Source organism: Hyperolius riggenbachi, chromosome 4 (genome assembly GCF_040937935.1).
Source record: "Hyperolius riggenbachi isolate aHypRig1 chromosome 4, aHypRig1.pri, whole genome shotgun sequence".
Lineage (NCBI taxonomy): Eukaryota > Metazoa > Chordata > Amphibia > Anura > Hyperoliidae > Hyperolius > Hyperolius riggenbachi.
This window is the reverse complement of record NC_090649.1, coordinates 402,313,515-402,328,597: the sequence shown is the minus strand read 5'-3', so window position 1 is coordinate 402,328,597 and position 15,083 is coordinate 402,313,515. Positions and strand designations below refer to the sequence as shown.

General features: G+C 43.6%; 1 protein-coding gene across 2 annotated transcripts in view; it reads left to right on the top strand.

Moving 5' to 3' along the window:
• The window catches only part of ANAPC1 (anaphase promoting complex subunit 1), a 160,915-nt gene that overhangs the window by 127,873 nt on the left and 17,959 nt on the right, over window positions 1–15,083 (top strand). For both annotated transcript variants that reach the window (XM_068232285.1, XM_068232284.1), the window contains 3 exons: window positions 386–463; window positions 5,282–5,349; window positions 10,535–10,673. In XM_068232285.1, coding sequence (XP_068088386.1) covers window positions 386–463; window positions 5,282–5,349; window positions 10,535–10,673 — 285 coding nt within the window. The remainder of the gene's footprint in view (window positions 1–385; window positions 464–5,281; window positions 5,350–10,534; window positions 10,674–15,083) is intronic.

Below are 15,083 nucleotides of genomic sequence, written 5' to 3'. Positions count from 1 at the left end.
CTGATGCTGAAACTAGCATATTTCATGTAAAAGTGTGTATCCTGAATAATTTACTGCATTCTACTATATGTCACTACAGTTCCTCTTTAATTGTCAGTAACAACAGATTAGAAAGTTATAGGACTTATAATTGTTGGCCGTACCTTGACTTCTGCTGTGAACGAAAGTTAGAGTAACTGTAATGCCATATAAGCAAAGTATAAAGTAAAATGGAAGTTCTTGCAACTTCTCTATTTCAGCTGTTGAAGGTACTGGCCTCTAGAGTGCCTAATTATGTCTTCTGGTAACAGAAATCACCATATTAGTGGGTCAGGCTAGCAGTGCAGGGTTTATATCAAGTGTTCCATTACTGCTCTATATTGGTTACTTATATGTCTCTCTACAGGCCACACAGTGGTACAAAGAGACCACAGAAAAACTGATGGCACCCACTCTGCTTCCAGAGCTGCACCTCCTTAAACAGGTACACAAAGGAATGTTACTGTTTTTGCACAAGCACAAGTTTTTTTTTTGTTTTGTTTTAGTGCTGAATGGAGGGAAGTGAGTAATTTTAAAATAAATCAAATTGTAGAAAATCACTTGAACATGAAACAATGCTCTGGTAATTTGCAAACCTACTGCAAAGTCATGTAACCGCTGCTAACTCTGTACTGGTTTCTTTCATATCAGGCGTTAGACCTCACTGGAAAGTGGGGGTGTTCATGAAACAGGTTCATTGTGGTTATTTTCTCCTTCTTTAGGGGCAATCTGCTGTTCAGGTTTCTGCCCTGCAGGTTTATCATTGAGCAATCATTGATGATTGCCTTCAGTTCTGGTCTGCATAGAGGTTTGGTAGTGCCAGGGGAGGTCCTTCGTGCTAGGCACCACCAGGGGGTTTAGGGTTAGGCACCACCAAGGGATATTGGTTAGTTTTAGGCATGGAGAGGTAGGACTGGTGTTTAGTATAAAGTTAGGTTGTTATTATTATTATTGATTTATATAGCGCCAGCATCTTCCTTGGCGCTGTACAACAGCATACAGGGTATAACAATACGAAATAAACAATACAACAGTTAATACAAGACAAGAGTGGATAACTGCTAATGCAGTGAATAAATTAACTGCGTATTTTTACACAGGGGTGTGAAGTATGTACACACACTACACAGCATTGTGAGACAAAAGGGGAAGAGAGCCCTGGCCAAAAGGCCTTAAAATCTAAAGGTTTAAGGCAGCGCTGTCCAACTGGCGGCCCGCGGGCCACACCCGGCCCGCCGGGCCACCTGCTACGGCCCGCTCGTCTCCCTGGGATGCAGGCATGGCTTGCGCTAGGGGCGCCATACCTGCTCCCTCTTATTGTGGCCTCTTCTGTGTCCCCGCTGCCGCTGCCCCACAGCTCAGACCTCACAGATCGCGGCGAATGAGGTAAACAGAGTGTGCAAGGTACCCGCACGGAGTACGTCACATGCGGAAGTGACATCATTAGTCACTTCCGCATATGACGTTCTGCCGCGCGGGTGTCATGCGCGCGCTCTGCTTGCTTCAGTCGCCGCGATCTGTGAGGTCTGAGCTGTGGGGCAGCGGGGACACAGGAGAGAGAGGTAACGGGCTCGCTATCTAGCTGGGGGGGGGCACCTGTAACTAAGTGGGGGGCACCTGTCACTATCTAACTGGGGGGGGTACCTGTCACTATCTAACTGGGGGGGCTCCTGTCACTATCTAACTGGGGGGGCTCCTGTCACTATCTAACTGGGGGGACACCTGTCACTATCTAGCTGGGGGGGCACCTGTCACTTTCTAGCTGGGGGGGGGCACCTGTCTATTTAGCTGGGGGGACACCTGTCACTAGCTGGGGGGACACCTGTCACTATCTAGCTGGGGGGACACCTGTCACTATCTAGCTGGGGGGGCACCTGTCACTATCTAGCTGGGGGGGCTCCTATCACCATCTAACTGGGGGGGCTCCTGTCACTATCTAACTGGGGGGACACCTGTCACTATCTAGCTGGGGGGGGCAACTGTCACTATCTAGCTGGGGGGGCACCTGTCACTATCTAGCTGGGGGGGCACCTGTCACTATCTAGCTGGGGGGCACCTGTCACTATCTAGCTGGGGGGCACCTGTCACTATCTAGCTGGGGGGCACCTGTCACTATCTAGCTGGGGGGGGCTCCTGTCACTATCTAGCTGGGGGGGCTCCTATCACTATCTAGCTGGGGGGGCTCCTGTCACTATCTAGCTGGGGGGGACACCTGTCACTATCTAGCTGGGGGGGACACCTGTCACTATCTAGCTTGGGGGGACACTTGTCACTATCTAGCTGGGGGGACACCTGTCACTATCTAGCTGGGGGGACACCTGTCACTTTCTAGCTGGGGGGCACCTGTCACTATCTAACTGGGGGGGCACCTGTCACTACCTCATCCGGCCACACCACAGCATCACCGCCAGCCTGGCCACAGCAGCACCGCAAGGCATTTCAGCCCACACATCATCCCCAATCCGGCCCAAAACACTATTGCCAGGCACAGCAGCCAGTAGAGGAGTTTTAGAAGCCAGGTTAGAGGTGTCTACCATATTAAAGGGGCATTCTGCTTATTTATGTGAAATGCTGTCTATTTATGTGCCTCATGACTGCTGAATTTGTCGTGTTGGGGGCCTCATGATTGCTGAATTTGTCTTGTTGGGGGCCTCATGATTTGTTGGGGGCCTCAAGATTGCTGAATGTGTCTTGTTGGAGGCCTCATGATTTTTTGGGGCCTCATGATTGCTAAATTTGTCTTGTTGGGGGCCTCATGATTGCTGAATTTGTCTTGTTTGGGGGCCTCATGATTTGTTAGGGGCCTCATGATTGCTGAATTTGTCTTGTTGGGGGTCACATGATTGCGAACTGTGAGACTATGGAAAAGCTGAATCGTCATCATGAAATAATAGCATTAAACCTACTTTTTTAGCTTTTTAAAACGGAAAATAAAACTGGAAGGTTCTAAAAAAAAAACCACATTTTTCAGGAGTAGGATAGATGAAATTGTTTATCTTCACAGTTTATTTTCAACTTGGTTTTTCCATAATGTTCATGTATGAGTTAAAACGTTTGTATGTAGTTTAAATTGCTGTTGCCACTTTGCGATAGATAAGTGACTTTTGGGTTGCAGTTTGGACACTCGGCCTCCAAAAGGTTCACCACCACTGTCCTAATCTAATGTCCCACATTGCTAAGTTCATGTAAATTTGTCTCCACCCGTGGCCACACCCATTTTTCGGGCGCCGCTCTACGCTCAACGGAACCCTCGTGGTTTTTGGCGCACGTCTTCACCAAAATTTTAAATTGCATTTTATGGAAAGTGCTGCCAATTTAATTGTCCTTTAATTTTTTTTATTTTCCGGGGGGGGGGGGGGGGGTCTGCGGCTCTAGCAAGAACCTTCGGCCCTCCGCCGTGGAATCTGACAAAAAAAATGGCCCTCCATGCCCATGAAGTTGGACAGCACTGGTTTAAGGGATAGGACAGTAGCTGAAGGAAAGCTGTGTATGAGATGGTAGAAATGGTGATCAGTGGGCAAAGTGTCCTAGGTTGGAGAGTTTGCTTGCCTGAAGAGGTGAGTTTTTAGATTGCGGCCTAAAAAGAGTAAGTGTGGGTGAGTGGTGAATGTGTTGAGGGAGAGTGTTCCAGAGGAGGGGAGAGGATTGAGAGAAGTCTTGTAAGGGGTAGTAAGGGGAGTGAGGTGACCAGGGAAGAAGATGGGAGGATATTGTTAGTAGAGAGGAGATTGCGTGTAGGATGGTATCTGAAAATAAGTTGATTTAGGTAGGAAGGAGCTAGGTTGTGGAGAGCTTTGTAGGCGAGAGTAAGGATTTTCATTGTAACCTTTGTCTAACTGGCAGCCAGTGAAGGGACTGACATAGATGGATTGGGCTGGAGAAGCGGAAGGAGAGGTGGATGAGTTGTGCAGCAGAGTTCATGATGGACTGTAACAGGGCTAAACAGTTGGCAGGGAGGCCGAAGAGCAGAGAGTTGCAATAGTCTAGTCGTGAAATAATCAGGGCATGCACCAGAAGTTTGTTAGTGTCCTGTGTGAGAAAAGGGCGGATGCAGGAGATGTATTTTAGGTGGAGGCGACAAGAGGAAGATAGTTTCTCAATGTGTAGTTTGAATGAGAGACTTGAGTCCAGTATTACACCTATGCAGCGAGCCTGGGGGACACGTGTTATAGAAGTGTCATCAACAGAAATAGTGATGTCAGGGAGGGGCATTGAATTGTGAGAAGATAACCATTTAAGTCTTGTCCATATTGAGTTTTAGAAAACTGGAGGACATGAAGGAGGCGATTGCATAGAGACAGTCAGGGACACGAGCAGTTAAAGTATCCAAGTCAGGTGCTGAAATGTAGATCTGGGTATCGTCCTTGCATAAGTGATATTGGAAGCCAAAAGACCCGATGAGCTGACCAAGACCATATGTGTAGATAGAGAAAAGGAGAGGTCTGAGGACAGCCTTCTGAAACTCCAACAGTGAGGGGATGTGGAGAGGCAGTGGTGCTGGAGTGGGCGACTCTGAAGGTCCTATCTGAGAGGTAGGAGGAAGGCCAGGAGCAAGCAAGACCGTGAATGCCCATGGATGAGAGGATTTTGAGAAAGAGAGAGTGGTCCAATGTATCAAAAAAGGAAGAGAGGTCTAGGAAGATGAGAATAGAGTAGAATACATTAGATTTAGCAGTTGCCAGGTCATTGGTTACTTTAAGTAGGGCAGTTTCGGTTGAGTGGCTGGGGTGGAATTCAGATTGGAGGTCATCAAACAGAAAATTAGCAGTGAGGTGGCGGACTAAGTCAGTATAGACTAGCTCAACTAGTTTGGAAGAGAAGGGGAGAAGAGAAATAGGGCAGCAGTTGGGCAGGGAAGAGACGTCAAGAGAAGGTTTTTTTTGAGTATAAGCATAAGGGCTTGTTTAAATGAGGATGGAATGATTCCTTAGGTAAGAGAAAGGTTGAAGAGGAAAGTTAAGGCAGGTGAGATTGTTAGGTGATGGTAACACATTGGTAAAGATTATCAATATTCTTCTATTGGAATAAACTAATAGAAATTTGGTAATATTACCAATATCCTACTAGTGGCTGTCTCCGGGGGCTCTTTTTACATGTATCTGTTTTTATTATGTCCGAAATGCTAAGCAAAATGTACTTTGTGACAAACACTATGGACTAATTGGTTGTTCTAGAAGAAACAACTTAACAGATAACATAAATTATCAATTATTTTCTGTATAGTGAATGTTAACACATTGCCTAATGTTTTTTTAAACACTAGATAAAAGTGAAAGGTCCTCGCTACTGGGAAATAGTAATTGACTTACGAAAAGGAACGCAACATCTAAAGTATGTGAGAATATGCTTTTTTTAAAAAAATAAATACATTACGTATTCTTTATTTTATGTACATAATTTGTTAACATAGGTAAGTGATGTGTTTTATGTTTCAAAAATGTACATAGCTTGACTTTTAACAAATTGTAGACACGCTGTGGCAAATAAAGACCATTTAATAGATCCAGGGCCAAACTCAATTCCAAAATGTGGAAACTGAATGATTAACTGCCAGGCAAATTAGGTCATACAGAAGTGTGAGAAAGAACATTTTTATTTTCTTTTTCCCACCTTGAGTTTGTCATGTTAATAAATTAGTGGATTACATGTGAGGAGGAGAGAGGGGTGTTCAGTTTACGGAGGTGATAAAATAGCAAGCGGTCATCCTAGAACAGTGATTTTTTTCACATTTGAAAAAAAAAAAAATTATTATTAAAGTAAAACCTGACGTGAACCTTGGGTAAAAAAAAATGGATATTTTCCTTAGCAGTGGGAAACCTCTGGATCCATGCTGCACTTGTGAAGTTGCACGGAGCCACTCATGCATGAGCTGGGCAGGGGTGGCCATACTGGCGCAGTACAGCTGCACTTGTGCATGAAGAGGTGTGCCGCCCGGAACAGAAATCTGACAGGCTTTCATGAGATTTCTTTCAGGGGTGTACAAGCAGCAACGATGGCCTGGAGGATGGCGTAGGAAGGTTCCAGAGGCTTGCCTCTTCTTAGGTAAGTATCTGTTTTTTTTTACTCTAGGTTTCCCTGGGGTTCACTTTGAGGCAGGGGTCACACTTGTCGGCTTTCGTGCGCGTTTTCTGCACAGAAAAACTGTTTTCAACTGAGAACTCATGTTAATCAATGAGCTAGGTCACACTTGAATGCAGATTTCGCATGCAGAAAAAAAACTGACTTCTTGCGCAATTTGTCAGTTTTCTCTATAAATTACATTATCTGTTGTAAGGTAGAGGTCACACTTGTATTTCAGTTTTCTGAAAAGTGTAGAAACTGAAAGACAAGTGTGACCCCTGCCTAAAATAAATATTTTAAAAAACACCCACACAGCTGCCCACCAAACCTCTTTAATCCCTTGTCCCCCATGCCGGCTGGTGTATAGACAAAGACAAGACAAATAACATTTATATCGCGCTTTTCTCCTGGCGGACTCAAAGCGCCAGAGCTGCAGCCACTAGGACGCGCTCTATAGGCAGTAGCAGTGTTAGGGAGACTTGCCTAAGGTCTCCTACTGAATAGGTGCTGGCTTACTGAACAGGCAGAGCCAAGATTCGTATAGCCTCATCTGGTGTGGATCTGTAAAGAGCTTTATGATTATATGATTAATGATAAATTATATACCCTTCTAACTACTTTCTTGTGCTTTTGTTCAGTCTAACCTCTTACAAGAAGATTCTTTTATTCTAAAATGACATAGAATGGTGCTGTATACAGTATGTCCTTCAGAAATTTACTGTTAACAACTATCCTTACATTTCATTCTACAGCCAGCTGTAAATTTTAAGGACCGGATTGTAAGCCCAAATGGCACTGCTCTGGCGAAGCAGCTAAAAAACGTGCAACAAAAATGGGCATCCCGCTAAATAGCGGGCCACCCTCTATGTGAACTGTGGCTATCAATATCAGGTGCTACTGTTTAGCCTCAGTTAGAATAGCAGGTTCCCAATTTTTTGTCACGGGGGTTTTAAGGCCAGGCGTCAATGTGGGCGTAGGGGGTTAGTTGCCCACCAGGAGGATTTGTTAGTTGCCTACCAGGGTGGATTATTAGTTGTGGTGGTGGGGGGGTTATTAGGGTTCTGTGTGAGCGTAAGGAGAGGTTAGGTCTAACAGGAAACTTTGACACTCCTACCCACCAGTTTTTTGTTGTTGTTGCTTGTTTGTTTTTTTTCCTGTGGAATACTTGCATTTTACATGCCACACAAAAAAAAAAATCAAGCTCCCAAGCTGGCACTACTACTGATTGACCTCCATCTCCTACCCAAACCCATACAACTACAAATAGCCCATGTTTTACTATCAGCTATATCCCTAATAGTGACAAATTGGAAATCAGCAAACCAAATCAACATAACCCAAGTGTTATCTGTGGTTAATAGAAACATCTCGATGGAATACAAAATAAGAAGCAGGACATTAGGAGATCACAATAATTTTGTTCTAGCCAATTACCACTTTAACTTGGTGAACTGATACCTCTATACTTTTAGCCTTGTCGGTACCTTTTTTCTTCTCTTCTTTCTCTTTTTCTAATCAAATCCTACTTGCTCTTTTCTCTACTAATGCTCTTCATTCCTCCTAGTAGCTATTACCTTGGTTATATATAGATGAATAGTCACCCTTATAGAATTGTTGCTATCACGCTAACAACAAAGTCACAGTACCAATAAGTGTCGTAAGCCTGATTTGCTACCTGCCTCGATACTTATTTTCGATCCCAAAGTTGGTTGTTACCTGTCACAGGTTTAGCTAAAACAACTAATCCGGGTTCTTAGGTTTTGGAGTGATTTAAATATTATTATTATTATTCTTTATCGTTCCTAATGTTTACTGTAATACATTTGTTATCTTACATATACTGTAGTCATATATAAGATTCATAGCTTTTCAACTGCAAGTTTATTTGAATTTTTGTAATTAACATCTGCTCAATAAAATCTTTTATGATGAAAAAAAAAATCAAGCTGAAATCTAGTTTGCCATTAATCCTTGCAAAATATGGATTTTTCATTTAAATAATGATAAAACTGCAATTGCTGAGTGCTGAAAAATAATTTAGATAAAAAAAATGTCCAAGGAGAAAACTTAAAGCGGAAAATAACCCAGCATTTTATTTTTACTAGACCAGCATTGGAAGGGTTACACACAGAGCTTTAAAGTTCCGTGGAGAGAAATGCTGCCGCAGCCGAAGTTTAGATAGATACATTTAAGTAAACACAATGTAACAAGTGAGGAATGTGACTCTCTCTCTCTCTCTGTGTCCAGGAGCTCCTGCACAGTCAGTGTGTCACATTCCACACTTGTTACATTGTGTTTACTTAAATGTATCTATCTAAACTTCGGCTGCGGCAGCATTTCTCTCCATGGAACTTTAAAGCTCTGTGTGTAACCCTTCCAATGCTGGTTGCATATAATATGCTGTAAATAATGTTTTAGAGCAAAGTTGAAATGCTGGGTTATATTCCGCTTTAAAAGAAAAAGTGGATTGAAGAAGACCCTCAGTCCGTTGCCCCAGCTTTGCCCGTCTTCAGTCTCCAGTCCTCTTTGTGGATATAAGTAACTGTGATTTTAACACATTGTTGGTGACTGTTTTAGAAAGCTTTCTTAGATGGCTTAAAGCATTAGATTAAAAATAGATTGAAATCATACTTAAAAATCTTGTCAAGATAGTTTCTCATGAAGTTTTATCTATGTGGTTTTCTTAAGAAATAAATACTTTGAAAAATATTGGCCACAACTCATGCAGAGAAAAAACTGACCACATTATGCAGTTCTGGAGCCCACGAGTAGGTCTTAAAGGGAACCTGTACTGAGTAAAATTATTTAAAATAAACACATGAGGTAAGTTCAAATGAACATTAAATAGTTACCTTGCCACCAGTTCCTCTCAGAAGCTCACTATTTTCTTCTGACAATGATCCCTTCCAGTTCTGACAACATTTTGTCAGAACTGAAATATATCAATTGCTGTCAGTTATAGCTGAGCGGACAACTGATGTGCCCAGTAATGTCCATGTTTCCCAATGGCTCAAGTGGACGATGTTACAGTTTAACAGTGTGCTGACCAGGAAGTTGTTATGGGGTAATGGCCATGTTCAAAATGGAGGACAGAGAATTCCCTTGATCACAGTGGACAAACAGGACGCGGGAGAGGAGAAAGAGATTGAGGAGTAGACTACACGGGAGGTAAATATGACCTGCGTATGATTATTTTGACTTTTAATTTTCAGTTCAGGTTTTCTTTAAAGTGAAACTCTTCTATATTGGGTTCAGTGAAAAATACTTCTATTTTTCGGGAAAGGTTACAAGCTGTTCTTGTACTCTTTTAGTTATTTATGCCAAAATGCATTTTTTCAATATAAAAAGATTTAATACAGGATGCAGCCATGATACTCAGTCTGGAAAGGATGCTGGGTTGTTTTTCTTACTTGTGGCATGCTGTGTAACCAGGGCCGGCCGGCCGGCCCGCCCATGAGGCGGGGTGAAACTTTTGCCTCAGGTGGCACTTCTGGGGGGGCGGCACCCCCTCCCTCGCCTGGGTCCCCCGTCCTCCGCTCCCCTCCAGCTTTAAAAAGTTGCGTCGCTGGCTGCAGCTGTAAGAGGCAACGGGCGGGGATCACTCACCTCTTCTTCGTTCCAGCGTGCGCTCCACTGACGTCACTTCCTGCGGCGTAGCAGGAAGTGACGTCAGTGGAGCGCAGGCTAGGCTGGAACGAGGAAGAGGTGAGTGATCCCCGCCCGTTGCCTCTTACAGCTGCAGCCAGCGACACAACTTTTTAAAGCTGGAGGGGAGCGGAAGACGGGGGACCCAGGCGAGGGAGGGGGAGTCCGACCCCACTCCCCGCCGCTAGGCCCAATACTCCCTGCCTGTCCGCTATCCCCTTTAGCTCGGGCGGCCCCTCACACCCACGGCTTGGGGGGGAGGGGGGTTATTTGCTTAAAGCTTGCCTCAGGCGGCAAAAAGTCTAGGGCCGGGCCTGTGTGTAACGCTGGAACAAAGGGATGGACTCCATCATGCTTGCATTCCTTGGAGCGGGGTAACATGAGTGATAATTAGGAAATATTAACATATGTTATATCTAGCTAATTAAAAAATATACAATTCTGTGAAGCAAGATGATGCATTTTGAAAACTTTGGGCTAGATTATTTTTGTAGGGATCATTTATTTATGTTAAATTTGAAGCCACATACACTTTTGGTGACAATTCTGCAAAACTATCGTCATTCTGTATGCCTTTTATTCCTCTCAATTATTTCTTAACAGCTGTTACTTGTTTTGCTTCTGCTCTTGCAAAAACAACAATAACATTTGTTAATGGAAAAGAATGTACAACTTCTTTTTAAAAATCCCTATAGTAAATTAAAAAAAAAACTGCACATTTCCTTTCAAATGCTTCTGCTTGCACAAGGATTTCTATAGGAAAAGCTTTACTTCCAGGTGGTAGTTTTTAAATTTCCTTCTTCCCCTTCAGATCAATCCTTTCTAAGGAAGGTGTTCTGTATGTGAAGCTTCGTGCTGGTCAGCTCTCCTACAAGGAGGACCCAATGGGCTGGAGGAGTCTGCTCGCTCAGACTGTTATGCACAGGAACTCAGAAGCCCGCACATTTAAGGTAACATTTCCCTGGAAAAGTGACTTCTCACCTTTTACTTACACAATTCATTGTCGCACCTAGAGGCCTCTGATGCTGTGTGTGAAAGTGTACACCGTAGATGAAAGTGGTTACAGGGGTGGCACTTGTGTAGACTTGCTGAGTGCCCCTCAGAAACTACATACTGCATTTGCCATTTTTTACCTTTTTACAGTTATTTAACATAAGAGCTATTCAGTCCATAAAAACCTGAATAGGATTCACAGTATGGTCATCTGACCACAACTACTTCTTGTAGCCCTTCTTCCCAAGGAGCAATGCCTTCTGGGAGATGAGGAATGGGTGAGCTGCTTGCTTGCTCACCATCCCACCCAATCAAGATTTAAGAACGGTGTTGTCGAGCTGTCACTTGCCCCCAGCTCGGCAGCAATTAGGCTGCAGCTGCCGAGCTGGGGGCAGGCCATGGCAATGCAGATGGGTGTGGCTAGAGCCAGTGGCATAGCTAAGGAGCTGTGGGCCCCGATGCATAACTCTCTACATAACAATTGATACGGCGCACCAAAACATGCCAATGGCAACTACAGTGTCAGAGGTGCAAGAAGGGAATGGGGAGCAGTTTGTTAATGATTACCACTATTTAAAGTATCTGTAGAAGTCATTATTATGAGCACAGGACCAACAGAGAGCTAATACTGCAGTTGAGGGAGGGCCCTTCGGGGCCCCTTTGGCCCAAGGGCCCCGATGCAGTCGCAACCTCTGCAACCCCCAATTGCTACGCCTCTGGCTAGAGCCTCAGCTAAGATTTTGAAAGACAAATCACCAAGGCCGCAATATCGAGAGGACAGAGTGATCACCTGCTTGGAGGGATGATGTCGGAACAGGTAAGTATTTAACCCTGACACACCTCATCCTCCATCATTAACAAAGAGCCTGTCATGACAGGCTCTGTCATTTTTACCTGAGTAAGTTTTTTAGCTTTGCTAATACTGTAGTTCTCCTAAAACCAGCAGCGACCTCACCAGAACAAAGACTTGAATGGGCAGTTTGCCACACGTCTGATTAACTGTTTCCGATAGCAACCAAATTTGGTGAGTACAGTACAGATGAATACCCTTGGCTTGTTCCATTTATTACACTTAGAGGCTACTGCACCCCCTGTGATCATTCCCTCTCTGAGGTACGCCCACTGATTGACATTGGCTGACTGTGGTAGGAATAAGATTGTGAACTTCTTCGAGAGACTGCTCGCACCCATTTCCAATAGGCTGCATCTGAATTTGCAGGATGGGGGAAAAAAGTTTAGTTGGATGCATTTGTTTTCATATTACGCATGTGAATCCCCATAGCAGTGCACAGCTAGAGGGATTTGGATGCATTCTCTAATCAGACACAGTGGAAGTGAACCCTTAGTGATATGAAGTATTTATATACAAAGCATTACCTACAATGTCAGTGCTATATAATTGCATATTATAATAATTTGTGCTTTTTTTCTCTTTGGGCATTGCTGCAGTAAGTCATATCTATTCACAGAAACCACTCCATCCTAATATTTTGAAATAAATTTAAAACATCCAATGGAAGTCTTCATTTCTCTAGCAATTGATACTGTATATGAATGTACAACACTTTGCCTTCTTTGGCCGTGGGAATGATGTATGACGTGACAATGCAAATTCCCTTTGTACATAATTTTCTTTATAAAATAACTTATTCAAGCTTGTTTTATCTCCACATTTGAATCTTTTTATAAGGGAAGCATCAAGTGCTGACATGAATATGTGTCCAGCAGGATGTGGTTAGGAATCCATGAAGCTTAGAGGATGGGTGGGGTAGCTCAAGCTGTGCAGTGCCTGTAACAGATGACCGTGTGATACAAGTGGAATGGGACACATGCCAAACCCTACTTGTTTCACCTTCATACATTTAAAGCTATCCTCACATGCCAAAGCATCGTATGATGAAAGAATTGATTAATAAATACACCACTATTCTATATCACACCAACAAACAAATCAACCATGAATTCAGACTTAACAGATCGAGACAGTCCAGCACTTCCTATAGCAGAGGAGTTGCTTTGCAACAAATTAAGAGATCTGCAAAGTAAGGAAAAAGCTCTTGGCACTACTGTTTAAAAAGCGGAGCTTCTGGCGATGCACAGGGCACAAAACAGTCGTTGGGTAGACCACCCTGCATCATTGCTGCTCCACAGCCTCACTGCTGTCTGGGTATGTTTTATCATGAAATAAGCCACATTTTGGACACTAAAGATGCCGCTTTTTATCCAGTAGTGTCGGGAGCTTTTTATCCAGTATTGCCGGTAGATATTTATCCAGTATTGCCGGGAGCTTTTTATCCAGTATTGCCAGTAGATATTTATCCAGTAGTGCCGGGGGCTTTTTATCCAGTAGTGCCGGGGGCTTTTTATCCAGTAGTGCCGGGAGCTTTTTATCCAGTAGTGCCGGGAGCTTTTTATCCAGTAGTGCCGGGAGCTTTTTATCCAGTAGTGCCGGGAGCTTTTTATCCAGTAGTGCCGGGAGATATTTATCCAGTATAGCCGGGAGATATTTATCAAGTATAGCCGGGAGCTTTTTATCCAGTATAGCCGGGAGCTTTTTATCCAGTATAGCCGGGAGCTTTTTATCCAGTATAACCGGGAGCTTTTATCCAGTATAGCCGGGAGCTTTTATCCAGTATAGCCGGGAGCTTTTTATCCAGTATAGCCGGGAGCTTTTTATCCAGTAGTGCCGGGAGATATTTATCCAATAGTGCCGGGAGATATTTATCCAGTATTGGCGGGAGCTTTTTATCCAGTAGTGCCGGGAGATTTTTATCCACTATTACTGGTAGATAATGTCACGGAAGAGTCGTGAAACCAGAAAACGCAATTGCAATCGGTTTCCTGCACGAATTGTCGTTGCGTTGCCAGATCAAGGTTTTATGTCTAGGGGGGGTAGCAGTCTGTCAGCCTGGGGTCTTCTTTTGGAAATCTAGCATTTCAGTTGTTAGCAGAACTTTCTTTTTATGAGACAAGTGGCTCTCTGAGAACACCTGGTTGTGTAATGAACTTCATCAAAAAAAGTTCCTTCATGGGTAGTGACACCCAAGTGTGAACATGCCCTTTGAAAAGGATACCATTTGGTGAGCCCCAGCAAAGCGAGCTTTCCACACAGCAGGGGTCTAGATCAGCAGAGCCGTGGAACCAGCTTAGAAATAAATGCTGTATATGATTTTTAGCCTGTTTAAAGAATACCGTTCATATGAGAGGTATGAAAGTTATCTCATTCCGCTGGTCCGGATCTGGTGAATATTTTCATATTAAATTGAGGCCACTGACATACCCAGAACCCGAGGTATTCTGCTACTTCGTAACCGGACATGCGACCGCAACCAAGTTTGATGTCATATGAACTGTCATATTCTGAGGAATATGAATCTGTGACAGTTATGTGTGTGCGGGAAGCGTAAGGTGAGATATGGAAAATGTCATATTTGGTGGGCACCAGGAACCCACCCAGGAGGTTAACCGCACCCTGTCCAGCCCCTGGGCTGAACCTGAGACCCCACCAAACATGTGGATCATTCAAAAGAGCTTGCCAGGTACTCCTCCTTTATTTCTTCAATTCCATCTTCATGGGAGCATGCTGCTGCTTTGAGGAAGAGTAGCGGCCATCTTGTCTGAACTTTGGCTCCTGAACTGAAACAAAGAACTGCACGTGTTTTCCCAGAAAGGACATATTTCCACATGAACTTAAGTATTCGTATTTTCTTCCCTTTTTATTTATTTTATACTGTGCTACAATTGTCTCTATAATTGTTGTTTTTAATGATTTTCTGTATATATGAATTATTTATAATAAAGATTTCTAAAAAGTCATTTGTTCAGCTACCCCTGCTATTGAGCCGCACAACCGAATTCTAGCTTCTGAAGAGTCGCTACTACTGTTGATAGCTAGATAAACTAGAGTGTATTTTAACCGTTTTTGTTTGCAGGTAATAGTTAGGTCTCCTCTCTTCTGTAGGAGTGGTGGCAGTTATACCCTGAAATAGTGTGTAATTTGTATTACCGTAACTCACAAGCTCCCTTCTAGTCGATCTGCTGCCAAAATCCCAGCGGTTTCTGCGCACCGATTGCGACCACAGATTGCATAGTCTGTGTGCTGAAACCAATTGGAAGGCATTGTGCGGTCCGGCCACTAGGGGGCTTGTGACAGTGTTTGGCAGAATTTGGGATCTGTGTTGTGCTGAAAGTATCTCAGATAGCGCTATCAAATTAGCCCTGTCCAGACATGAACTAATTTATTGGTGTTGTAGCTGAATGCAATATATTTTTTTATATATACAGAGAGACTGTGTAGCCCAGTACCCCTCCCCAAAAGTTTTCTTTTATTTGTCGTGAAAATGTCCGGGAACTACAAGAACATGTGC